General features: G+C 37.6%; 2 protein-coding genes across 3 annotated transcripts; both read left to right on the forward strand.

Moving 5' to 3' along the window:
* The first annotated feature begins 1,421 nt into the window (after nucleotides 1–1,421).
* LOC145779798 (sec1 family domain-containing protein 2-like) lies at nucleotides 1,422–27,779 on the forward strand. 2 transcript variants are annotated; one of them, XM_082591443.1, is made up of 10 exons: nucleotides 1,422–1,463; nucleotides 10,795–11,538; nucleotides 12,869–13,076; nucleotides 13,719–13,860; nucleotides 22,998–23,125; nucleotides 23,993–24,084; nucleotides 24,460–24,636; nucleotides 25,216–25,418; nucleotides 26,084–26,215; nucleotides 27,106–27,779. In XM_082591443.1, exons 2-10 carry the CDS (start codon nucleotides 10,983–10,985, stop codon nucleotides 27,199–27,201), a joined length of 1,734 nt encoding a protein of 577 aa, XP_082447569.1. In that variant the 5' UTR covers nucleotides 1,422–1,463; nucleotides 10,795–10,982; the 3' UTR covers nucleotides 27,202–27,779. The 2 variants fall into 2 exon arrangements, with proteins under 2 accessions (XP_082447569.1, XP_082447568.1); XM_082591442.1 differs by lacking the exon at nucleotides 1,422–1,463 and having other exon boundaries at nucleotides 10,533–11,538.
* LOC145780144 (uncharacterized) lies at nucleotides 2,337–5,773 on the forward strand. Its single transcript, XM_082591855.1, has 2 exons — nucleotides 2,337–3,049; nucleotides 5,245–5,773. The coding sequence occupies exons 1-2, from the start codon at nucleotides 2,872–2,874 to the stop codon at nucleotides 5,727–5,729; spliced, it is 663 nt and encodes a 220-aa protein (XP_082447981.1). The 5' UTR covers nucleotides 2,337–2,871; the 3' UTR covers nucleotides 5,730–5,773.
* Nucleotides 27,780–27,834: the final 55 nt, after the last annotated feature.

The raw sequence follows: 27,834 nt of genomic DNA on the forward strand, positions 1-27,834 counted from the left end.
TAAAAAACTTGACTCACAAAATATGTAGGATAGGCTACATTGCAGACCATAAGGTAGACTGAAAACCAGAGTAAACTGCAGCCCACAGAAAGCTGCAGCTCAAGACAAGACACATACTTTGAGCCCAGACCAGAGTTGGATCATAATACAATTTGGGTAGAGAGTTTCCTTTTTTTTAAACATTAACAGACATAACTGGGCAATAAAACAATATAAAACTGAAACAGCTAACATTTTTCGGCTGTGCATATAGCTCTTATTAGTTTTCCACCAGAGCCTTCTTTCTATCTCTTACCGTACATAATCTACTTGGACACTTCTTTGAACAATCAATTTGTCCTCTTTTCAAATACTTGACCTGTTGTGCTACGTGTGGTCATCTTTCAATTATCATTTTGTATGTGGATCAATATAAGCAGTCTCTCAAATGTTTAGATGACACCATATTTTGTTGTTATATTTCTCTCTGTTTATGTCTTTTTATGTAGCCTATACGTCTCTTTATATTTCTCAATGTTTATATTTTTATCTATTGTTATATGTTTGTCTAGTATTTCTTATAACCTACACATGGCCTTACCATATTTTTCTTTTGAGGGCTTGATAAGGGCGATATGCATAGTCAAAAACGTTTCCTATTTTGTTTGTACAATTATTAAATGTGTTGTTGCTCAGTTAAGTCTGTTTAGAGTTGGATCAATTACACAGTTTTCAGTTTAATTACATTACAATCACACCATCAAAATTTTTCATTATTGCTACTTTAGAATTATATTGTTCTGAGAATTTTTATTATTTGAAATGGGAGCTGGTATGCAAGTCCTCCCCCCACCCCTTGGTAACTCATGATAAAGAGGAATTAACCAAAACATGTGGATTGAAGTGTGTGAACAGTAAAGCAAAGGTAAAGTAGTTTCACCCTACATGTTTGGTCAAGTCCTGTCTTTGTCATGAGTTACCGGGGGGGGGGGGAACTTGTATACCAGCTCCTTGAAATGTACGGTAATAAATTACATGTTTCAATTACAAAAGTTAAATGTTTCAATATTTATGTTCATCAATGATTTTTTACAGTTTGATTTTATCAGACAAGTAAAATTGCATTTGATAAAAGAAGCTGTTTTCTAGGTATTAAGGCAATTCAAAAATCAAATTTCAAAATTTCATCTATCGCTCATGGATTGTAGCAATATGTAGAGCATTCCTGTAAAATATTTTGTAATAAAACGCTCTAACTTTAAACATTAAAGCGTTTAAAGATTAGGTATTTACAACTTTTTGATAAGGCGATTCACCAAACTAGATTGTGTAACGCCTGAATCACGTGATCTAGATAGCGCTCTGTGATTGCGCAGTTCCATGGAAACGACGACACAATGAGTGATTTAACAATTGGGAGTAAGCTCCAGAAAATAGACAAGAAGCAGTTTCCAGCTGAAATGTTTGCTACAGTGCAATTCTAGGTTGGTGAATAACATTAAGGCTAATATGTGTTTAAAACTTAGTTGTTATGTAGCCTAGCTTTCCCGAGAAACTCGAAGCGGTTGTCGTTCAAAAATATTAAGGTTTCTGCAGGTGATTGCTTTGATGTAGCCTAATTTCTGCTCGGTGCTAAAACATTACTGAATCACAATGACAAATTGTATAAAATGTAGAGTTTGTTACAGATGAACGAAGTACAAGGCCTAGGAATTTCAATATTTGAAATTAAATCAGTGTTAGAAGAAAAAGTTCTGTGTTCTATTGAGTTCCAGTCTACTTCACAGTTTGTATGTACTGCAGTCATAAGATCACAAAACTATAACGGTACCATAGTCTTCAACTATATTTTCAGTAAACAACGCTTAAATACTTGTAGACTGTTGTATCAGTAAGATAATGCCTAAAACTAGTACGAATACTGTTAGAAGCGCTGAAAGCTCTGTCATTGGACCCTCGAAAGAACTCCTGACTGCAGACCTACCAATGCTACGAGGTGTCCTCGCATTCTGCGGCTTGTTGAAGGTAATATTGAAATTTAATAGATTTTGTTTTGTCTTTGGGGTGTCACGATTCATGACTGAATTGACTACTTTTATATGTAGGCCTACTTAGTACTGACACTGTAATTAGTTTGTTAAAACAAGAATTTAAACAAGTCAAGAACCGAAAACAGGTCTAGCAAACAACCAAACTTTTTTCCAAAACCTAGGCTGTAGGTTTATTAAACTTTTTTTAAAGAAGCAATGATTAGAATTAGTCACTTCTTTTCAGAGATATGGCAATCCTAATCAAATATTTTTTCAGGAATCTGGAAACAGAGTTAATTTTTCACTCTTCACGAAGATCGCCAATGATGTCATTATCATCTACCATCGTGTGAATTCATCCCTTTCCCTTGCTCCAAAATCTTCGATTGCCAGTAAAATAAAAAAATCTTATAATCAGCAACTGTATTTTCAACAAAGTAAATCTCATGGTCCAAAATGAAACACCTTTGATGAGAAACTGGATAAAGTTTTCGAAATTCTAAAATGCCGTTGCTTGATATCTGTTTGTGATAAATCCATTTGTGGAGATTCGTGTGAATGGGGAGCTCATATCACGTGCAGTTGTCCTAAAGAAGACCACATTCCGAAGGCAGAACTGAAATTTTTCCTCTCCCAACATAATCGTGGAGCAACAGCACCTCAATACCAAATTGGAGCACTTGACAAAAAGACGACAAAAACTCTTCAAAAGATTGCTCACAAAAAAGGCATGATAGGACATGCATTTTAGAACTCTTTGCTGCTGCATTAAACTTCTTTCTTTCAACTTGGCTATTAATTAGCATTAGTTGTTGGACTATTTTAATGATATTTTTTACAATAATTATTTTCAATCAAGAGTATGGAACAGTACCGTCTGGATGAGTTTGCTGCTGCTAAGAAGTCCCAAAAGATGGAAGAAACTTACTGGAGGAAAGAGCAATTTGCTGCAACAATTCTGGAAGCAAGTGATTCTTCACTGGAAGAACCTGTGCCTGGCTCATCTGAAGATAACAATGTAACGTACAAAGCGACCACAGGTGGGGGTACTTACATACTATTGCAAACGCTTTTGATGTGTTTATCTTTTAAAGCTTAGCAAGGAACTGATTTCAGACAAGTACAACATCCAGTAAAAATCCTGTTGCTCTTAATAATTCATAAAAGACCCACATTCCTTTTAAGAAAATAAATTGTTTGTTTTATGATTGAGTTTTCAATCAAGTTTTATTCAAATTGCGGATGCTAGTTTTGGTTTATCTTTTAGAAGTACGGTAACATAATTTATGTAGGGTCCACGTCTTTTAGGCGCTGACAGTTAGGCGCTGGTCTAATAGGCGCGCACACTGTGGCGTCTGGATATTTAGGTGCGGAGCACTGTGGCGCCCGTTCATTTAGGTGCTATTCCTAGTAAAGTCTGTAGATTGTATCAGCTTGGCAGGTAGGGGCGTAGGGCAATGCTTTTCACACAAAATATTATATTGAACAGGAAAATATATTGTTTTGTTAATGCGTGTGCGTTGTTGGTCATGGCTTCAGTGAGTGAAGTTGCTTAAACTAGCAATGCTTTTTCACACAAAATGTTATATTACACAGAAAAATATGTTATGGCTTCCGTGAGTGAAGCTGCTTAAACCGGCAATGATTTTCACATAAAATGTTATATTGAACAGAAAAATATGTTGCTTTTTTAATGCGCGTGTTCAGCATTTATTTGTTGTTAGTCCAGGTTTGCGCCGGCAAAAGCTTTATCAATAAATTATTCAAGTTTCCGAACATGTATGAGTTCACTTTTAGTTAGGTCAAATAATAACTAAACATCAGTAAAAAATGTACCGTAGGCTGTACTCAAGCGGGCGGTAGGCTTGAGTGAAGAGTAACTTAGTTTTCCGTCAAAACCCGGACTAGGTTTAATAACGAGCGAAGTCTCACCATTATGCTTGCAACTTGTAGCCAAAGTGTAGCCTATATGCCCTGTAGAAATGTATTCATGTGAACAGTAGTAGAGCGTCTTATGCGTTCTCATCACATGGTCAATCCATCCCGAACAGAAGTAATTTATATTTAATCTAAATTACCAGACATTTTTCACACAAAACTGTTGTATTTACGCGGTAAAAACATGTCATGTGATCGACGTAGACGCACAATCTTGACATCAAATGAAAGCATACATCTTCAGCTATCCGAAGATGCAAAGCTTTGCAATAAAATTTAAAACGTTCTATGTACAACTAGCAACTCCAAACGGTATTTTTTTCTAATTTCTAAAAAAATTAAAAATTGGCAGAAAAGTGTACTTCATTATAATTTTTACTACCCAAGCATGATACAATAATATGAAAACATATGTAGTTTAATCGAATGCCAAAACAATTCTGCACATGGGAAAAAATTTACTTCGTTTCTGCGCGCAATGCTTTAGGAGGTACAGCAGAATGATTATGGAGAAATTTGGAAAATTTTACGCAAAAAGTTTACGTAATTTAGCCTACAGTCTTTTTGATCGAGAAATTCCAAAGTAAGGGGTTGCCTAGCCAGTTTTGACTGCCAATTCCAATGAGTGAAAGAAAAAAAATCCACTGTGTCCCCATCTTTAAGAAGTCCTCATCTGATAACTGCACCGCCAAAATATTTTTTTTAATTAGCCAAAAAAGGACAGGCAAAGACTATGGATCTGCCATCATTTACATTATTTTTTTGCTTGAAATAGGCTACCTTTTAACCTTGGACGTAGGGATACTTCTTTGGTCATCATGGCAAAAATCCCAAGACGTGTGTATACGTCCGTGGTCGCGAAAGATTTAACTAAAAATGAACTCAATAATGTTCGGAAGCTTCAATAATTTATTGATAAAGCTTTCACCAACGCAAACCTGGACTAACAACAAATAAAACAATAATAAATCAATAAAACAACAATATATTTTTCTGTTCAATGTAACATTTTGTGTGAAAAGCATTGCCGGTTTTAGCAGCTTCACTCACTGAAGCCATGATATAATTTTCTGCAAGCTGCCAAGCTGATACAATCTACAGACTTTACTAGGAATAGCACCTAAATGACCGGGCGCCACAGTGCTCCGCACCTAAATATCCAGACGCCACAGTGTGCGCGCCTATTAGACCAGCGCCTAACTGTCAGCGCCTAAAAGACTTGCTCCCTTTATGTACATCATATACCACAAACAGATTCCTCCTTATTACAATATTTAATAAACCACATTTTTTCCAGGACATCAAATGCGATTACCACTTCCAACAGTCGCAAGGGAAGTAATGCGATGGGGTACAAGTCAAAGAGAAGCTGCTGCTTTGGTAAATGCTACACTTATTGATGTCGGATTTATTTCACCAGACGACCCTTCAATGATAGTAGACCAAAGCAAGATCCGGAGGGAAGTGGAAGAGGTTCGCAAGAGAGAAACAGAAATAGATCGAGAGAAAAGAGGAGAGGAAAAGTTACAGGGGATCTTCTTCGATGGGAAGGAGATTGAAACTATTACTGTAGAAGAAGAGGATGGGGTTTTTAGGCAGAAGCAAATAAAGCAAGAGCTTAGAGCACATAGTTTTAGATGGAGAACCGGGAGGCCAATACATTGGACATGTCACACCTTTTGGAAAGCTACAGAGCCCACAGCTGTTGAAATAACAAAATTTTTAAAGGAGGAATACCATCGACAACTGGTTGGTTGTAGGAGCAGACACCACTGCTGTTAATACTGGGAAAAATAATGGAATAATTGCCAGGTGTGAACGACACATTGGCCCGGTACACGACAACTGGGCGAGACAAAGTGGGCGATGCCACCCTGGGCGAGACCAGGTGGGCGACGAGTCAAGTGGGCGACGAGTCAAGTGGGCGACGAGTCAAGTGGGCGACGGCCAAGGTGGGCGACGAGACAAGTGGGCGACGGCCAAACTGGGCGACGTGCCAAGTGGACGACGGCAGCGAAAGTTTAGCCGGTCGAAACGGTGGTGACATATATAATTTATGTAGTTGCTTTGTGGCGTCACGGTTTATCGTGAAGCTTAAGAGAATAAAGTCATATTTTCTGTTTTAGATCATAAAATATGACTTTTTATTTTTACTTTGTGTTTTAGATCATAAAATATGACTTTTCATTTTTACTTTAAAATACAATGATTGAACCCTAGTAACTTCGTAAATGCAATTTAAACAGCTCCTGTAGACATTGAAATTTAATAATTTGTGGAAGAGAGGCAATGGAAGTTTCACGAAGCATGCTGTAATAGCGCTTGCTGTTTGATGTTAATTTGCATTGTGACATCATCTCGACACATCATTTTGCAACACACAAACTAGTCTCTGAGGAGTTTTTTGTTAGTTGTTCGAGTGTGTTATTGCTCAAAATACTCCCTAACCGTTATCGAAAGATGTAAGTAAAAGTCTTTAAAGTCATATTTTTAAGTGGTGAAGAAAGTTGTCAAACCGATAACAGTGAAACAACGACGTTGCTACGGGGTCAATTTAAGAAGTTATAAAGTCATATTTTCTGTTTTAGTTCATAAAATATGACTTCTCATTTTAAATTTAAAATACAATGATTGAACCCTAGTAACTTCGTAAATGTAGTTCAAACAGCTCCTGTAGACATTGAACTTTGATAATTTGTGGGAGGCAATGAGAGTTCTCACGCTGAAGCTGAGTTTCACGAAGCATTGGAAGCAACATTTTCATTATTTTTTGTAGCCTAGTAATAGGGCTTGCTGTTTGATGTTAATTTGCATTGTGACATCATCTTGACACATTATTTTTCAACACACAAACCAGTCTCTAAATATTATAAACACTTGCGTTAGGTCACTAGGTCAGCCAGTGCTGAGATCTTAACTACTAAGTAGCTGGTTACGTGCATTTGACATTTGAATTTTGGCAGTGATTTTCAAGCGAAACCGAAGTTTTTTGTTAGTTGTTCGAGTGTGTTATTGTTCAAAATAGGCCTACATGTAAAAACTTACATACGATTCATTAACTACGGAGATTAGCATACATTTGATGCTCTAAAAATAAAGTCATATTTTTCAATTTTTAGGTCATAAAAAAATTGCCCTAGTGAATAGTAATGATTTATTAACTTAACAATGACTGTTGACTTAACAAAGCAGACCAACAAACAATTTTTCAAAAGTTGTTGAGATTTTTCATTGCATTATTTTATATTGATTCAACGTCTTTGTTTGCAGTTTGGTCTGGGATTACAGACATTTGTCTTTGTTTTGATCACATGCGTCTGTCCCACAATCATTCGATTGGTGACCTATATATATGTAGGCCACGACATTCTGAAGAAGGTGCTCACAAATTGAAATACTTCGTATAAAACATGCCAGACAAGTCGTAGTTGTCATCACAATCGAAAGCGTCTTTCGAGTTTCGAACGATACTCAGCTACCGGTTACTTTAACAAACAAGTCAGAAAAATACTTCGGTACGAACTGTCAACTGATATTTTTTAATCCTTATGTTCTAGTCTAGACGCTGCGTAGCCGCATCAGCAGTTTACGGAACACATTGTGACTGACAGTTCTTACTAGGGCCATTTTTTATGACCTAAAAATTGAAAAATATGACTTTATCTTTAGAGCATCAAGTTTATGCTAATCTCCGCAGTTAATGAATCGTATGTAAGTTTTTACATGTAGGCCTATTTTGAACAATAACACACTCGAACAACTAACAAAAAACTTCGGTTTCGCTTGAAAATCACTACAAAAATTGAAATGTCTAATCGATTGTGATGACAACTACGACTTGCCTTGCATGTTTTATACGAAGCATTTAGGTCATTTCAATTTGTGAGCACGCTTCTCCAGAATGTCGTGGTCTACATATATATAGGTCACCAATCGAATGATTGTGGGACAGACGCATGCGATCAAAACAAAGACAAATGTCTGTAATCCCAGACCATAATCTTATGTTTAAACGTTGTACTGCAAACAAAGACGTTGAATCAATATAAAATAATGCAATGAAAAATCTCAACAACTTTTGAAAAATTGTTTGTTGGTCTGCTTTGTTAAGTCAACAGTCATTGTTAAGTTAATAAGTGATTACTATTCACTAGGGCAATTTTTTTATGACCTAAAAATCGAAAAATATGACTTTATTTTTAGAGCATCAAATTTATGCTAATCTCCGTAGTTAATGATTCGTATGTAAGTTTTTACATGTAGGCCTATTTTGAACAATAACACACTCCAACAACTAACAAAAAACTTCGGTTTCGCTTGAAAATCACTGCCAAAATTCAAATGTCTAATGCACGTAACCAGCTACTTAGTAGTTAAGATCTCAGCACTGGCTGACCTAGTGACCTAACGCAAGTGTTTATAATATTCAGAGACTGGTTTGTGTGTTGAAAAATAATGTGTCAAGATGATGTCACAATGCAAATTAACATCGTGAAACTCCCATCGCCTCTCTTCCACAAATTATCAAATTTCAATGTCTACAGGAGCTGTTTGAACTGCATTTAGGAAGTTACTAGGGTTCAATCATTGCATTTTAAAGTAAAAATAAAAAGTCATATTTTATGATCTAAAACAGAAAATATGACTTTATTCTCTGCTTCACGATAAACCGTGACGCCACAAAGCAACTACATAAATTATATATGTCACCACCGTTCCGACCGGCTAAACTTTCGCTGCCGTCGCCCACTTTGGCCGTCGTCCACTTGACACGTCGCCCAGTTTGGCCGTCGCCCAGTTTGGCCGTCGCCCACTTGGCTCGTCGCCCACCTTGGCCGTCGCCCACTTGACTCATCGCCCACCTGGTCTCGCCCAAGGTGGCATCGCCCACTTTGTCTCGCCCAGTTGTCGTGTACCGAAATTACAAGTACCACATGAGATTATCTCTGATCTTTCCACAGATCAAAGATATCTTCTTCTTTCTGTAACATCAATTCAAGGTGGAAACATTTTAGACAGCTTGAAGCATTTGAAGCCCGGTCCAATTTCTCATTCACGATGGCTTAATCTCGCATGTCGATTATGTCGTCTTTACATGTCAAAGCATGCTCTGCAGGGGACGATTGTTGATGCTCTCCAGAAGTTGGTAGCATTTAATGCCACTAATTATGCTCTACTGTGGTTTGACATAAAAAGCAAGCCACACATTCACCATGCCCCATTTCATGTTCTCCGTCAGGTCCAGCTGCTACATCTTCTTCCTGCGGATACTCGGGAAGTAGTTGCTCCTTATGTAAAGTCGTGGCATGCTCACAGTGAGAGCCTCCTTCTAGCGATGGTAAGCAATGATGACCCTGCTGTTCGATCTTTCGCTGTGAGAATTTTGGAAGACATTCGTAAGGGCAACAACACTGGTGATGTTTCCATCCGCACATTCATACCTCCAAAATTAAACTGGAATGCCGACTCACTGTGCTCGTTAATTAATTGGGAGGATACCGCACCTACAGAGTCCGTATTAACTTCTCACTTGACCTTGGACGAATTAAAGAATTTAAAGAATACGAAGTTTGAATGCGCTCATTTCCCTTATCATACTCAGGCTGTGGAGCGCCTTATCCGGGAAGTGACCAACGCCTGTGGAAGTGTGGCTGGCTACCAACGACGGGATGGCTTTATTCGAGCTAGACTTGCTTCAAGGAGAGTCACTCCAAAAGCAAATACAAAATCCGACTTTGTTGCTATGACCACGATTTAATATTTGCTAGTGAGCACAGTTATATCGTTCTGATCGCTTTTTCTGTCGATGTGGTTCAATATTGCAATTTTCTTGGCACATATTTTATAGGTAAACGTTAAAGTCGTGCATTTCCATGTGATTTTTAATTTGTAGTTGTTAGCCTACTACGTCCAGTCGTCCATATGCATGAGGTTGTTGACGTTAGTGTATTATTTATACTGCGTATTATGTTGTTATGTTTACTGCAGTCCTACAACAAAGCAGATGATTGACGATTTAAGACGATCGAGATTATACTCTTGATATAGTGTAGAATATTGAATAAGCCACGTTTATTGCTGATTGAACAACAGCAGGGTTGCCAGAGTGATCGTGAAAGATTGCGCAGAAGACGCTGAACCTTCTTTTGAACAAAAAGTAGCCATTACACTGGTTATTATTGTAATTTAGCTCTTTAGGGTTGCAAAATTTTTCTGTTTTTAGAATTTTGCACATTTAAATTATTAGAACAATTAGTTTCTGGCAACTCTGTCCTTGTTACAAACGCCTGATCATAAAATCGCCTCAATGTTTGAAGTTATACAAAACACAAAAAAATCTGCCTTGAATTAGTGTTAGGAAAGGTTGTATGATTGATAGGTGAAATTTTGATTCTTCATACTTTTTCAAATTTTGAATCGCCTTACTAGGTATATATGGAAAAAGGAGTTGCCAATTGTAAGTGAACAACATAGAATAAATGTAAGTGATTGAAGAGTTAGCCCACCCATCATTGTAGGTAAGAAATCAAAGCAATACAGAGAGAAATATATCCATCCATGTAGCCTATCATGTATTTTTCTGGGCTTTGTTGCATTTATTTATTCTATATGTTGCAGAAAATCAACCTGTATGCAAAAATATTATTTTTTAGGCTACTAGTTTTTTCCATTTGGCCATCCAGTTCAGCTGATGGTTTATGAAAAACTATGGAAAAATCTTGGATAAAACAAGCTAGTCACAATGTTTGGAAAAAAGTAACAGAAAAAGTGAAGCATGCCGTGGTGTTTATGGATTATTCTTGTGCAGAGTGCTTATTTTGGAACGGAGGTCCTATGTTGTTAATAGGTGCTGGAGCAGTGGATATAAAAGACTTTTCATCATTTGAAAATGGAAGCAAACAACAAAGAAAAGCGGTATTTGTTATAAGTGGTTCTTTGAAAGGAAATGCACTTTCTATTCTTGAAGACATCATCAAGGCAAGCAATTTTGATTATTGTGTAATTTTTACTTCAGTTGATGTTGATATTCACAGAATGTCAAAAGGTTCAGATCGTACTGATGGAATTGCAGTGTTTGAAGAAATTGAAGAGAAAGCATGTTTATGGATGGGAAATTTAAATTACACATGTGAAGTTCTCCATGCTCCTATTTTCATGTCTCCGTATACTCATTTTCTGTATCTCACTCCTTCTTTGAATAACCTTTTCCCTTTATTAAAACAAGACTTGCTAGCCATTGACAGTGTGCGGAAATCTAAAGGTGAAAAACATGCTATTAAAAGGTTATCGGATGTTCATTTTTTCTCATTACCAGCTCATTATCAGCTGCAAATCAAACGGTTGGTGTCATACTTCAACAACTTATTTGAGATTCTCAGTTGTAAAGAAGAGCTTTTTGCTGTGGGCCATACCAGTCGACTGATTGCTACTCAACTTGCCAATCACCCTGCAGCTCGACAACGACGGAAGGTTGCCATGACAAACACATCTTTGCTTCTGGTAGATCGAAGTTTGGATTTAGTTGCTTCTGCCCACCATTCTGACACATCACTTGTTGATAAAGTTCTTGGAATTCTTCCAGAGTTACCAGGTAAAATAAGATGTTCAATTGGACATATTTACTAAAATTTCTAATAGCATACTCTATTTAATTTCACTTTTTGAATTACTAGCACAGGATAAAGTTTTTACTGTTTATAATATACATCGCTTGCCTTTGTATTTAAAGGGCGGGGAAACCCAAATTAACTTTTGCGAGTTTTTTGTTTCAGCGTGATGTCATTATGTACAACATGCGTTTTAGAAAAAAAAATCCAAATTTTGTTGCCCTTGTCTCGCTAAGGCCGCTTTTGTTTGATCCCCGTTTGCAAGGTCTCGCGCGCATCCACCCGTGACGCTGTACGCTGTGACATCACAAGGTACATACAGTTTGCAGTGTTGTTCGAATTAATTGAAACTGTCAAGAAAACAGGCTGAATTTGTGTATATTTGGTTTATTGCGATAATTTAACAGATGTGTATAGTTTAATACCTAATGTGGCCTCCACCTTCTTTCAAGATTGCACGAACACGGTTTGGAACAATTTTTAGGTGTTACAAGGTCAAAGCCTGCAACACAGAACAGCAGTGTAAAAAAAATCAACTGTTTTTTTCGGTAGAAAACCCTGACATTGCAGCATCTGAAAGATTAGGCCGCGAAAAGTCAGAACACAAATGCCCTGGAACAGAAATAGCTTCCCAGTTTCTTTGGTTGGTGGACAACATCTTCAGCCTGTTTTCTTGACAATTTCAATTAATTCGAACAGTACTGTATCTGTATGTACCTTGTAATGTCACAGCGTACAGCGTCACGGCTGGATGCGCGCGAGACCTTGCAAACGGGGATCAAACAAAAGCGGCCTTAGCGAGACAAGGGCAACAAAATTTGGATTTTTTTTTCTAAAACGCATGTTGTACATAATGACAACACGCTGAAACAAAAAACTCGCAAAAAGTTAATTTGGGTTTCCCCGCCCTTTAAGACAGAAGAAATCACTGTTGCATTGTGTTCATTTGAAAAGCACATTTGTCTACAATTCCATTTGCAATATAATAGTGCAAAAACACATAAGTTATCAGCATGTTAACAGCAGACAAGCAGCAATTAATACTGTATTAATATTTTTATTAGTGAAAATAACAACACACAAGATTTTTGCTTGTTATGTATAGATAATTTTTTTTAAATATATCATGATCAAAGCTATTGCATTGGTGAACAATGTATTGCTAGAATGCTTCTATATGCTAATACATTAATCATCTCTAATCAACTTGGTTGAAATAAAATCGATGGTACTGATACACTTATAAGAAAATAATTATAATAAATGTCTGATTTTTAAGTTGGTGTCAGCAGGGCTTAATACAAAGTTTTTTAGGTCATTGCAACAATGTTTCTGTGGACATGCTGACCCTTACAACCGCTAAGTCATTGCTTAATAAACACATTGACGATGTTGAAATTGCATCAATTAACAATGTTGTATCCTGTCCCGGATGCTTGTGTCCTCCTGATGATGCATGTCCACAACTACTTGAAGACATGATTACTTTACCTCAAGCTGAAGCTTTCAAATTAATCAAAAGGTATTCTGAGATATTTTTTAAGAAATATGTAGCGTACGGTATATATATACTATTATACTTGAATGCTTGACTAGGTTGTGAAGCAAAAATTCAAACTGTTACGCTTTTCCCAAAACCTTTTTAAAGAGATGGTATGTTTTTGTATTTATGTGCTTTATGATAAAGGTTAAGTTGGTTTTGAATCTTTATCCTCGGACTTACAAAGCCTTTATAGGTTATTCCTGGTAGTTCCGCAATCCGCATACTTGTAGAGGCTTTTAACCCAGGGCCGGTTACAGAGATAGACAGAGTTAAGTTTTTCGATTGTTGAAGTGTTGTTGCGAGGAATTATTACATCCATTAGGTGCCGCCGAATGGAGAGCAGCCCTTAGAATGCATTGCTCAAGCGCACACCCCAAGAATCAAACCAGCGCTGCTTGATTTTATAGCTCTTGGTTTACGGAGTCACATGCTAACCAACTGAGCTTTCGGAACAGACAATTGTAATAGTTTAACTCACCAAACCTTTTGTATCGAAAGGATTTTAATTGTGCTTGATGAGTTCAATGTGACATTCTGACAGTCTTTAACTCTAAATAGATCAGTAAACTTTTTAAAATGGTAACCCATTTTTTACTCTATTTTCTGTGTTTATTGCAATAGAAACCTATTTGAAGCTTGTGTTGAAGAAGGTATAGATGTTCCTGATGAAACGGAAAAAGACATTTCAGCTCAAATATTTAGACTTGTGGAAAATTTTCATGGAAATTCTGGTGCCATCATGTACCACAATAACTTACTGCAGGTACATTGATACTGTTATAGAAACGGTGATCTAGCCATTGTAGTGTAGCCTACGCAAGTACGCAATTTTGAGGGTGTTGGAAAGAATGTACAAAAGCGATTTATAGTTGTCTACACTTCTTATACTTGAGTTGCAAGCTTCAGTTATAGGAATATTCTTAAAAATATCTTAGATGCATATTTTGCTTATGCTTTAGGTCAGGGGTCACCAACCTTTGTTGCATGCGGGCCACTTTGGCACTTAAGAGAGCTGTGGCTGGCTGCACTAATAAAATTTTAGGTAGGTTGACTCTTATGCTAGAAAAGAACGCATTTCGTACCTAGTATCCAGGAATCCAGCGTTAGGCCTACAAGCCCTACATGTTGTTAATATTTATCTTAGAATACCGCAGCAACAAAATTAGTCGAACAACGCTACTGCCAAGCTCCTTTAACAACACTTTTGACTTCTTTAACATTGCCTAATAAACGAGGCCACTTGTTTTGCGCACTTATAGTGAGGCGAGTGGTTTCATCAGAATATTCATCGCTAAGCAAGAGTGGTGTCGTCACTTCGCTTCACAAAAGATATCTTGCCATTAACAGTTTCAGTAAACATGGAAATGTTTGACACAACGCAATACGGGTCTGCTACTATTCGGCGAGTCCGATTCGGCGAGTCCGATTCGACTAGTCCGATTCGGCGAGTTCCCTATTCGGCGAGAGCCCTTTTCGGCGAGTTTTTGAAATTTTTGAAAGGAAATTATCGGGTACCGTAGCCTAATTATAATTGCCGTTTTTACATCGTTTTAACGTCGCTAAACGTTGAAATCGTGCAGAAAGGAATAAAAAGAAAATGTTTGAACTATTAAATTAAAATTCTTCATGTCAGTTTAGTTGTTTTTATTTTTGACCATCATATCAAAAACAATACACGTCAACATAGCAAAGGTAGAAGCGACAAAACGCGAACGTTTAAACGTGCTTGAATTCGTCATGTCAGTTCAGTTGTTTTTATTTCTGATCATGATATCAAAAACAATACACGTCAACATAGCAAAGGTGTAGAAAAAGGTAGAAGCAACAAAACGCGAACGTTAAAACGTGCTTGTGACCGAAGTAAGTTATTGAGTTGAAAGAAATTTGGCACGGTCGCAACACTTTCAGAAAAATTTAAGATATGAAGGGAAAATAAAACAAAGAAAATGTTAAAAAAAAAAAAAATAGATCATGTTTATGTCTATAAGTTAGTACTTTTGAATAGTTAAAATGATTAGTTTGGACCAACAAATGTGTGGCCTACAGCTTGGATTGAAAGGAAGTTTTCGGATACCGTAGCCTAGTTATCCCGACCAGCAAAAATTTGTTCCAAGAACACAGTTCATTTTTACATTGTAGTAACAGAATGAAAAGGCTAAACAAATGTGTAGCCTATCGTGTTAACGCCGCTTAACGTTGAAATCGTGTAGAAAAGGGAGCTTTTGCTGACTAGGATACTTTGAAACTGAGAAACATTCACAGAAGCCCTACGATTTGTTCCAAGAACCCATTTAGCATAACATTTCATTTGTACATTGATTCAACGTCTGAATACATTATCTTAAAAATGCAACGTATCGTAGGGCTTCTGTGAATGTTTCTCAGTTTCAACGTATCCTAAGCACCCTTTTCTACACGATTTCAACGTTTAGCGACGTTAAAACGATAGGCCACACACTTGGTTAGCCTTTTCATTCTGTTACTACAATGTAAAAATGAACTGTTAGGCTAACTGGGTTCTTGGAACAAATTTTTGCTGGTCGGGATAACTAGGCTACGGTAGCCCGGAATGGCCCGTTTCGGCGAGTCCGATTCGACGAGTCCGATTCGACTAGTCCGATTCGGCGAGTTCCCTATTCGGCGAGAGCCTTTTTCGGCGAGTGCCCTATTCGGCGAGTTTTTGAAATTTTTAAAAGGAAATTATCGGGTACCCTAGCCTCATAGGCGCCGACTTTTCATAAAACCTTAGGGCGAGAAAGGTGATGACGTCATAACCGTAACGCTATTTTACTCAATTAAAATAGTCTTTGATTAAGCTTAGTGTCTTGTTTATATTGACAAATAGGTCGCAAACCGAGTTTATTAGAACCGCTGCTTGAAAGGATTAGTTTTACGTATAGTCGTAAAAATGTTGATATTGTTAGCTCATAATTGGAACTGTTGGAAAACAAGCCGATTCATTTCCTTTTCGTGCGAGTGAACAACAACGATCAAGACAGTGAAGTTATCGAAATAAAACGCAAAAAATCATGATCTCAAGCAGAGTGGAAACCCGCTATCAGTTTTATTAACTTCGTTTCGCTAATTACTTACTTTCAAAGTGTTAACAACGGCGAAGTGTTTTCTCTTCTGTTTTTTATCAAAAGTCTTTGTAGTCTTTTATTGAATACAGTAGGGCAGTAGGATATATATTCGAGTAAAGGTCTAGATGTTCGCAAGTGATTTTCACCTCAAAAAGGCAAGTTCAACTAACACAGGACATGCTGTTGTCTCCAGCTCGGCAGTTTTCAAAATGAACGCACTAAAAATCATTGTCGACGTAGATTACGGATTGTGAAATCGCGTCGGCCTAAGTAAAAGTTTTGAATACGTTTATTTGCAGTGATTCAAACTTAATTTTCAAATTCAATGATTTTTTGTCAATTCTAAACTTTATGCACTTGTTGAGCTATATGCAAAGCTCACGAAACAAAACAGAAAGAGCTGTTTTAAGAAATCATTTTTTTATTTTTGCGTGTAGGATATAATCGTTCTTATTATTACGTAACATTCCATGATCGTTAAAGTCGATGTCAAACCTTAGCGGCCGCATAAAACAATGTCAGGTTGGCTAGGTGATAATAGCGGTAAGAGACGTCGTTAATGCAGGCAATATCTGCGACCAAGACCATTAAACACCTTTTCTTTTTATCGGTTTTCGATTTAATTCTCACACATTGCGAAGAAAACAATGCGTTCTGTTGAATCATAATTGTCTCACAGCGGAAAGACCTCGTTGAAAATAGCGCGTCTAATTTAGCTGGTTTACTGAATATTGCCGTGAATAGTTACGTGACTATTCCAGCAGCGTAAGTTACTCTACCATCTGCTTTTAATTTCCATACCGTGTGAGAAAGCCATGCGATCAGCTGCTGTTTTGCGGGCAAGAGCAACGCAGGCTTTTCTTGCTTTCGGCATTCTTTAAGTCCGTTTAAATTATCTAAATCTCTTTCGCGAAGTGTTTTAACTTTAAAACACCACTTGTAATCACCATTTTTGTTGCCCCTCAACCATAAATTTACGGGGGGCGCCGGCCCCCCGGCCCCCCCGGAAGTCGGCGCGTATGCCTAGCCTAATTACAACTGCCGTTTTTACATAGTTTTAACGTCGCTAAACGTTGAAATCGTGCAGAAAGGAATAAAAATAAAATGTTTGAACTATTAAATTAAAATTCGTCATGTCAGTTCAGTTGTTTTTATTTTTGACCATCATATCAAAAACAATACACGTCGACATAGCAAAGGTGTAGAAAAAGGTAGAAGCGACAAAACGCGAACGTTAAAACGTGCTTGTGACCGAAGTATCATAATTATTGAGTTGAAAGAAATTTGGCACGGTCGCAACACCTTCAGAAAAATTTAAGATATGAAGGGAAAATAAAACAAAGAAAATGTTACAAAAAAAATCATGCTTATGTGTATAAGTTAGTACTTTTGAATAGTTAAAATGATTAGTTTGGATCAACAAATGAGAACCCATTGTAGTAACAGAATGAAAAGGCTAACCAAATGTGTGGCCTATCGTTTTAACGTCGCTAAACGTTGAAATCCTGTAGAAAAGAGAACTTTGCTGACTAGGATACGTTGAAACTGAAAAACATTCACAGAAGCCCTACGATACGTTGCATTTTTAAGATAATGTATTCAGACGTTGAATCAATGTACAAATAAAATGTTATGCTAAATGGGTTCTTGGAACAATTCGAAGGGCTTCTGTGAATGTTTCTCAGCTTCAACGTATCCTAGTCAGCAAAGTTCTCTTTTCTACACGATTTCAACAGTTAGCGACGTTAAAACGATGTAAAAACGGAAATTTTTGCTGGTTGGGATAACTGGGCTACGGTACCCGATAATTTCTTTTAAATCCAAGCTGTAGGCCACACATTTGTTGATCCAAACTAATCATTTTAACTATTCAAAAGTGCTAACTTACAGACATAAACATGATTTATTTATTTATTTTTTTGTAACATTTTCTTTGTTTTATTTTCCCTTCATATCTTAAATTTTTCTGAAGGTGTTGCGACCGTGCCAAATTTCTTTCCATAGGCGCCGACTTTTCAAAAAACCTTGGGGGGCGAGAAAGGTGATAACGTCATAACCATAGCGCTATTTACTCGGTTAAAATAGTCTTTGATTAAGCTTAGTGTCGTGTTTATATTAACAAATAGGTCGCAAACCGAATTTATTAGAACCGCTGCTTGAAAGGATTAGTTTTACGCACGCAGTACGCCTAGTCATAAAAATTTTGATATTGTTAGCTCATAATTGGAACTGTTGGAAAACAAGCCGATTCATGTCCTTTTCGTGCGAGTGAACAACAACGATCAAGACAGTGAAGTTATCGAAATAAAACGCAAAAAATCATGATCTCAAGCAGAGTGAAAACCCGGTATCAGTTTTATTAACCTCGTTTCGCTAATTACTTACTTTCAAAGCGTTGACAACGGCGAAGTGTTTTCTCTTCTGTTTTTTATCGAAAGTCTTTATAGTCTTTTATTGAATACAGTAGGCTATACTCGAGTAAAGATCGAGATGTTCGCAAGTGATTTTCACCTCAAAAAGACAAGTTCAACTAACACGGGACAAGCTGTTGTCTCCAGCTCAGCAATTTTCAAAATGAACGCACTAAAAATCATTGTCGACGTAGATTACGGATTGTGAAATCGCGTCGGCTTAAGTGAAAGTTTTGAATACGTTTATTTGCAGTGATTCAAACTTAATTTTCAAATTCAATGATTTCTTGTCAATTCTAAACTTTGTGCACTTGTTGAGCAATATGCAAAGCTCACGAGACAAAACAGAAAGAGATCATTTTTTTATTTTTGCGTGTAGGATATAATCGTTCTTATTATTACGTAACATTCCATGATCGTTAAAGTCGATGTCAAACCTTAGCGGCCGCATAAAACAATGATGTCAGGTTAGCTAGGTGATAATAGCGGTAAGAGACGTCGTTAATGCAGGCAATATCTGCGACCAAGACCATTAAACACCTTTTCTTTTATCGGTTTTCGATTTAATTCTCACACATTGCAAAAACAATGCGTTCTGTTGAATCATAATTGATCTCACAGAGGGAAGATCTCGTTGAAAATAGCGCGTCAAGCCGTCTAATTTAGCTGGTTTACTTAATATTGCAGTGAATAGTTACGTGACTATTCCAGCAGTACTCTACCATCTACTTTGAAATTTCCATACCGTATGAGATAGCCATGCGAGCTGCTGTTTTGCGGGCAAGAGCAACGTAGGCTTTTCTTGCTTTCCGCATTTTTTAAGTCCGTTTAAATTATCTAAATCTCCTTCGCGAAGTGTTTTATCTTTGAAACACCACTTGTCATCACCATTTTTGTTGCCCCTCAACCATAAATTTACGGGGGGCGCCGGCCCCCCCTGAAGTCGGCGCGTATGTTTCTTTCAACTCAATAACTTACTCCGGTCACAAGCACGTTTTAACGTTCGCGTTTTGTCGCTTCTACCTTTTTTACACCTTTGCTATGTTGACGTGTATTGTTTTTCATATGATGGTCAGAAATAAAAACAACTGAACTGACATGACGAATTTTAATTTAATAGTTCAAACATTTTATTTTTATTCCTTTCTGCACAATTTCAACGTTTAGCGACGTTAAAACTATGTAAAAACGGCAATTATAATTAGGCTACGGTACCCGATAATTTCCTTTCAAAAATTTCAAAAACTCGCCGAATAGGGCACTCGCCGAAAAAGGCTCTCGCCGAATAGGGAACTCGCCGAATCGGACTAGTCGAATCGGACTCGCCGAATCGGACTCGCCGAATAGTAGCAGTAGCCTAACCGATAATTTCCTTTCAATCTAAGCTGTAGGAGTGTAGGTCACACATTTGTTGGTCCACACTAATCATTTTAACCATAGGCGCCTAAGCCGTGGGGACCAGGCCCCCACGCATATTTCCGCGTGGGAGCAACTTTTTATGCGGCATTGATACATAAAACAATAGATGAACTAGCGATCGGCAGCAGGAAAACATTTTTAAATGCAAACCGCAACAGCTTCGCAGTAAATAATCACTAGAACGAGTAGCGATGCTACAATCCCACCCCAGACAAAAAAATCTGTCATTTTTACGTTGATTTAACGTCTGCAGACGTTGAATCAATGTAAAAATGACTGATTTTGCTGCCTGTGACATAGCAAAAATCTACCATTTTGCATCGATTCCATGTCATCAGATGTTGAATGCACCCAAAAACAACATAATTTGCTACGTTGACGCAGCGTGCGTTTAACTTAATGCGCTTGCAAACAGCCTCGCTGTCGCTTTCGAAAGTCGAAACCTCTGCAGAGAATTGTCGCGGCAGTGAATCGCTTGCTGTGAAAATGAACTTGAAGTCTCGACCCGAGGTTACCACTAACCAACGTAACAAGGGCTGGTACAAACCGCATTGCGCACAGTCGCACAAGCGGCATAATCAACACAACAACGGACTCGCGCAAACTGCATGGCGCACACACGACCGTTGCCATAGAAACCCGATCAAAGGCGGGGAATATGCGCATCTTTTGTTTCATCTGCAACACGAAAACGGGCGTATTACAGCGAATTGAAACTTGAAAGCTGGTCAGCCATAAGTTGCGATATTGTAGTGAAAAGGGAGCAATGTCAAGTCGAAAACTTAATCAAACGTCTCTCTGTAACTATTTTTCAAGGGCTGTTTACGGATGTCAGCAACTTTTAAATTTATTAAAGGTGACGTGCTGTTGAATTGATGTAAACATGAATGATTTTGCTTTCAACAGGTATATTTTCAAGCATATGATCAAGTTAGTATTTTCATTCCATTTACAGTATACTTTTTAGTAAACCTTTTCGTCTCTTGTTTCATGCTAATAAATCTAGTTCGTTGCTAAACTTTATTTTGTGCTTAGCTTAAAGATCAACCGCTAGCCAACGCAGACGCATAGCATGTGTTTTGGTCGAGCTTTGTTTATAATAATTAACGGCAGGTCGAACGTAGCGATAACTCCGAGTGTGGCAATAAAAGCAATCCTAGTGTGACGACATAATTACGTCATCCATCTGCGTGACATTTCGCTGAATTTACGTTGCTGCTGATGAAACACGCTTTCGCCCCCACGGCCAATAAAATAGTTAGGCGCCTATGATTTTAACTATTCAAAAGTACTAACTTATAGACATAAACATTATTTTTTTTCTAACATTTTCTTTGTTTTATTTTTCCTTCATATCTTAAATTTTTCTGAAGGTGATGCAACCTTGCCAAATTTTTTTCAACTCAATAACTTACTTCGGTCACAAGCACGTTTTAACGTTCGCGTTTTGTCGCTTCTACCTTTTTCTACACCTTTGTTGTGTTGACGTGAATTGTTTTTGATATCATGATCAGAAATAAAAACAACTGAACTGACATGACGAATTCAAGCACGTTTTAACGTTCGCGTTTTGTCGCTTCTACCTTTGCTATGTTGACGTGTATTGTTTTTGATATGATGGTCAAAAATAAAAATAACTGAACTGACATGACGAATTCAAGCACGTTTTAACGTTCGCGTTTTGTCGCTTCTACCTTTGCTATGTTGACGTGTATTGTTTTTGATATGATGGTCATAAATAAAAATAACTGAACTGACATGACGAATTTTAATTTAATAGTTCAAACATTTTATTTTTATTCCTTTCTGCACGATTTCAACGTTTAGCGACGTTAAAACGATGTAAAAACGGCAATTGTAATTAGGCTACGGTACCCGATAATTTCCTTTTAAAAATTTCAAAAACTCGCCGAATAGGGCACTCGCCGAAAAAGGCTCTCGCCGAATAGGGAACTCGCCGAATCGGACTAGTCGAATCGGACTCGCCGAATCGGACTCGCCGAAACGGGCCATTCCGACGCAATACAGGCAACAATAGTGACCTGCAAACATATCAGCAAAAAATAGGCTCCAATAACAGGGAGAAAGAAACCAGGCACCATGAAACAAACGCTTGTGGAAATCACTAAAAAACGTTTCTATCGTAACTCATGAACAGTGTTCCCTCTAAAAAAGCAATGAGTTGGTTTTTCATCCTTTTTGTGAGAGTCTATAAAACCGTTTTTTCTTGATTATTAGACAAATGTCACTTGCGTTGCTTATTAGCATGGCAAGAATAATTGTTGATTAACAACATTTTGCAGTACTAAGCTGAATATTTTTATAATACCAGAAAAAGTCTTTAAATTTATATATAATATTTTTCCAATTTATAATAAATTGAGTTGGCACACCGACCTATTTTGCCAACAAAAACTTGTATAAAAGAACCCAATAATGGTGATACGCACACTGGTGTTTACATGACATTTACCAACTTAAAATAAGCAACCCTATGCTCACAGACATTTTCGAAATTCGAAAACAGACGTTTTAATCAACCACTGGGACAGTGTGGCTGGACATTGCATTGGAATAACTTTAAACGACCCCTACCTAGAACTACAATATGATTGGTCGGTCGGTGGAATCGTACGCAAAGCAAAAATATGCTTCCCAGAAAGTATTTTTTGCCTTCATGCTGTTGAACTCCTCAAGAAAAGTATTTTTGGTTATACTTGTACGCTGATACCTTCCGTGGGCTGCACATAACAGCGTGGCGGGCCGCATGCGGATCGCGTGCCGCCAGTTAGTGATCCCTGCTTTAGGTTGATTTTTACTGTTTTATCTGAAAGTTTTGTTCATACAGCAACAATCTATATTCAACTTCCAAAGTTCTTGATATATGCTCCTTTTTATACCATTAGTTTTACTCTTGTATTAAGGGGAGTACGGTAATTTTGATTAGATTGCACCATGCTATGTTGCATACTGAATTTGTGTTGTAGCTTTCTTTAGCTGCTGCTCAAGCAACGTCCGACACGTTTCATAAAAAATGGTCCAGTTTGGCTGCTATGGAAAAACTTCTGGTTCTTGAAGAATATCCGATTGCCAAGATTGTGGAACTAATTAATGAGTAGGTTTATAGTTGTTTCGAAGTGCTGTTCGATTAACATAATGCTGTACATAAAACGTATGCTTTCATTTAACTTTTGTATCTTTGCTTAATGCTTATAACTAAATGTTAACATTATGCAAAAATTTTTATTAAAATTTCGTGCTAACTATTTGTTGTGCAGTAGTAGGCCACTGTATTAATAACAATTTTTCTTGGGTTGGGTATCAATACTAAAAAAAGGTTTGTGGGATTATTTAGTTATCACGTTTTTTCTTTTCATATTTTCTTGTATACTTTTTGATCTACACTAGTGTTAGCTAGAAGCTGGGATGTGGGATGTGCAGCGGATAAGACGCTTGCTTCCCAATCATGTAATCCTGGTTCGGCTCCCGGCTTAAGCTGGTTGTTGAAAGACACCACTCACCTCTACCCACTACCCAGGGTGTTATAAATTGGGTGGGCGTAGTTGCTGAAAGAAAGGCGGCCGAGAAAAAGGAACTGGCCAGGCCACCCCACTTTCGCTAGTGCTAAAGGCTTAGTATAATGCGAATTTTATCTTCTCATCCCCCAATGCATAGATCAAGCATGGGACTCACCTTTTCCTTATGTGTTAGTGCACTATAAGATTTGTATTATTTTATGGTAAAGTGTAGCGTGGACTCGTTATTGTATTCATGGATCATGATTTAGTTTGATAGAGTTTTTTTGTTTTAGTTTGATTTAGTTTTGATATAGTTTCAAGGGAAGTTTTACGCGGTTGTGCTACCCAACATATGTTTATGGCACAGTATAACTAATTTTCCATCAGAAATGTGTTTAAATATTTTAATTGGATTTCCTTGTGTGGTGATTTTAATTGGCTGATCATGCTTTTGTTTGCATCAGAGAAAACAACGAAGGGACCAAAGAATGGTCGACTGAAGACATACTTGGATTACTAGTATTCATTTGTTCTTTGAAAGACGTGTCCTCCACAAGTACGTTAACCTGCTGAGAGACGTACTTCGGTGACTTACTTGGTCACCACTGTATTTTTGTGTCAGGTTGTTGAGTATCATATGATGCCCTACCCTTTGGGTTTATCTTGTCAAAACCGTCATTGTGGTTTATATGGATTGGCAAAGAAGTCATTTTTGGCTTTATATGGGGGGGGGGTGACAAAAAGTAGCCCACTAGCGTCATTTAATATTTGAACAAGCTTTAACGAATAATTTTTATCACTTTTTTATGAATCAAAAAACTTTTGATAGACTACACAATTCTATTTTCGGGATCATTTTTTTAGTTTGAAACGGTTCTAGGTATGATTCATTGTCTCTGTGTATTTTACACTGTTCTGTTTCATTCCTTAGGTGACGACACATGGGACGATCTGTCAAGCTCATTATCGTTGGCGGTATCTGACAACATGGCCGATGAGCTTCCTGAGGGAATGCGTGAGATACTCGGCATTGTGGGGAGCGACGACGATCAAGCTGATCTTGACCAAATACAGGATGTTGTAGAAGACACAGTTAATAAACTGAAAGGTGTGTTAGAATCAGATGCAGATTTAAACAAAGTAACGAGTGAAAGGCACCGCGACATTTTCCTAAATAAGGATCGCAGGAAAGAATAAAGGAGGCATAGAGTCTGAAAAGAACTAAAATCTAGCTCAGGGAATCTGTAGCGTGCCCCCAAAAGGTTTACATTTCTGCTTGTTTAGCAACAAAATGTTGCGTGTTTTTTATATGGTTCTTGTGTTTGAGCAAATGTCTTCCCTAGATCCTTGACTGGCTGGAATTGAATCTCTATCTTTGCCCGAAAATCTTCACATTATGTGAAATTATTTCCCTATCCCGATACAGTTAGTGAAGCATAAAGTGTAGAACGTTTGCACAAGTTCAGACTTCTGGGAGGTAAATTTGCCTGTAGAAAGTTGGCTTGGATATACGAGAGCGAAATAACTTGAGGACATCTTTTCTAACGACTGCATCGGCAAAGCTGTCGACTTGTTACGTATAAATTGCTGTGCATAAAATTGTTGTTGAGCAGTTGCAGTAAAGATGTATTTTTAGCCACTTTGACGATGCGCTGCCCCTATCATACCATTGCCTTTATCGTTGCAGGTTTATTTTCACTGCGAGAAAATTTGACTAGTTTCAAAGACTTGTGCAAGGACTCCTTTGGTCCACCGAAGTACGAGTCCTTATTGAACCAGTTGATGGCCAAGGTACTTGATCCTTCTAAACCCGATCTTCAACCTGACGTGGAGCACATTTCAACAGGTCTTATGGACTTGCTGAAGTCTGGATTCAGCATGTTCAAAAAGGTAACCACCAATTTTGACATTGTTTTGCAAGCTTATCAGAAACTCTTTGTGTTTTACCTTGTGCTCGTCTTTTACGCTCCACTGCTATTTCTAACATTCGTTGCTTTAACTTTTGACAAATTTATTTGACTAATGGCGAATGCTAAACTTAAGCGGACTAAAAAAGTCGGACTGAAGGAGGAAGATGCAAGGGACAGGGTGAAATGGAGAAAAGGGATTAAGACAATTGCTGCGCGGAAACAATCGGCCACCCCCACTAGTGGGGAACAAACCGACGATGGATTATGATGATGATGATGATGAAGCGATTCATTTTATATTGATAAATTAAGACCGAGGAGGCCTTGTTTAAAATTAATGCTGGTAATTTTGCGCAGGCTAATTGTAGTGACAATGGAACCAATGACGCAGATGATCTCTATAATTTACACTTTGTTTTACATGCTTTCCCATTCCTGACATTTCTTCATTTACTGAGCCACGTGTTTATCGAAATATCGTTGCAGACAATAATAACGAGAAGTAGTGTAGAACAAAATAGTACCAAGTCGCCTACTTGGTTCAGTTAGTGTTTCAAAGCTCTCGTGAAAAAGACAAAATCAGCAGTAAGCCTACCAATTACCGATTCAGTATTCCCAAATGAATGAAGTCTTCTCTTGCCGCAGGTGAGCCAACCGCGACCGAGCGATGCTCGTGTTTTGTTCTTGTTTGTTGTCGGCGGAATTACTTTCGAGGAGACGTCGTCGGTGTACAAGATAGTGCAAGAGTACAACGCCCGTAGTCAACAAAAATTGGAGGTGAGATTCTTGTCAAACGTTAGTCACTTGCCATCAATGGCGTAGCGTGATTATTTTTTGGGTGTTTACTTTTTTTCAGCAGACTGTAGTCTACTTGTATTCTAACAAGTGGGTGCGTTTCAACTGAGTCATCTCTGTTGTTAATTTTATTTTACGTGTAAGGATGGTTTTATTGAGATTTTAAATGTTAATTGACTGTCTAATGAAATTCTGTCTGCCTGATGAATATTCTAGCTAATTTGGCTATCTGACTCCACGAAACCTTTTCCACATAATTGTTGTTCATATTATGTTGTCATTATTATGTTGTCGTTGTCAGAAGGTGTTCCCATAATTTTGTAGGTCTAATGAAAATAAAATTAAACGTTACGGAATAATGAAACAAATTTATAATTGAAAACATTTTAGAAGTCGTCCAAGTTGTGCAAAAACTATACTTGGTATAGGCTAGCCTACACTCTAAAAGTGTTTTTTCTCTCTGGCCTCATGAGGCCAAATGCAAACTGTTTTTATTGTATGCTCCCTTTTTTTGATTTAACACTGAAGCAACTTAGATGGAAAAATACAAAATCTTTAGAAAATAATGGATTGCTACACCTCCACTGTTTTTTTAACAGGCGTACAAGGTACAAATGGACTAACTTATATGCTTAAAGTTTGCAGAAAAAAGTGAACACGAAAAAAAAGATCATTCTACGCCACTGCTTGCCATATCAGTGGTTTAATTGTTCGATCTTTAGAAAAGTAACGCTTCATGCGGGAATATAGAACGCGTGCGTTTTCTCAAGCTGCCACCCACGCAGTAGGCTTACAAACAGACATACCGTAAGTTATTGCACACCATCTCCTGTCATCACGAAATCCATAAGTTCGATGTATTTTACTTTCAGGTGATTATTGGTTCAACCAGGATTATGTCGCCAGTCGACGCTGTGGACAAATTTTTATTTGCAAATAATTTGTCTCCCAATCCTGACTCCCCTTGAAACTGAACGATGAAGCCACAATGTTCACTATGGTGTATGAGTTGAACAGTTGGGTTGCAGGGAAATGTCGTAGTATGGGAAAGCAAAGCAGTTTGTACGAAAGTGGTGGAACTGTACGTGGCAAGGCATTTTTTCCTCACTGAAGTTTGTTATATCACAAGCTATCTTTAAGTTCAATATACATACGGGTCTGAGGTCAAAAGGAATTGCCTTTAGTTGATTTGTAGTTTGTTGGTTGGATTTCCCGTTGCATGTTAACAAAAATTAAGCACTTTTGTAATTTTGAAATCAACTACTGTACCTGAAATGATTTAGCTGCTACGATTGGCTTACCGATATTTCATCTAGATTTTAATAGATTTCATAGCCTACTGGTACGTAATTATTTCTTGGCCTACCGTGCCTGAATGGCGTGAGTTAGTGGCTGGTAGCCTACCTTCATCACTGCGCTTAATTTATTTCAAAATAGAGAAGCTTTGCTTGCTTTGTGTTATCTTCGGATCATTCAAATAGAATTTATACTTTACTGATGTCTTGTTCTCATTGTGGTGTTTGTGAAAACGTCAAATAAATTTCAAAAAGACAAATTGGCGTGGTAATCAATCAAGCAGCTACGTTTGAATCGTCACAGTT

The sequence above is a fragment of the Aplidium turbinatum genome, chromosome 11, assembly GCF_918807975.1.
Source record: "Aplidium turbinatum chromosome 11, kaAplTurb1.1, whole genome shotgun sequence".
NCBI lineage: Eukaryota > Metazoa > Chordata > Ascidiacea > Aplousobranchia > Polyclinidae > Aplidium > Aplidium turbinatum.

Coding starts and splice junctions, on each gene's coding strand:
- LOC145780144 (XM_082591855.1), top strand. CDS start 2,872: ATGGAACAGTACCGTCTGGATGAGTTTGCTGCTGCTAAGAAGTCCCAA. Junction 3,050..5,244: donor AACGTACAAAGCGACCACAG/GTGGGGGTACTT, acceptor CATTTTTTCCAG/GACATCAAATGCGATTACCA.
- LOC145779798 (XM_082591442.1), top strand. CDS start 10,656: ATGGAAAAATCTTGGATAAAACAAGCTAGTCACAATGTTTGGAAAAAA. Junction 11,539..12,868: donor AATTCTTCCAGAGTTACCAG/GTAAAATAAGAT, acceptor AAAGTTTTTTAG/GTCATTGCAACAATGTTTCT. Junction 13,077..13,718: donor GCTTTCAAATTAATCAAAAG/GTATTCTGAGAT, acceptor TTATTGCAATAG/AAACCTATTTGAAGCTTGTG.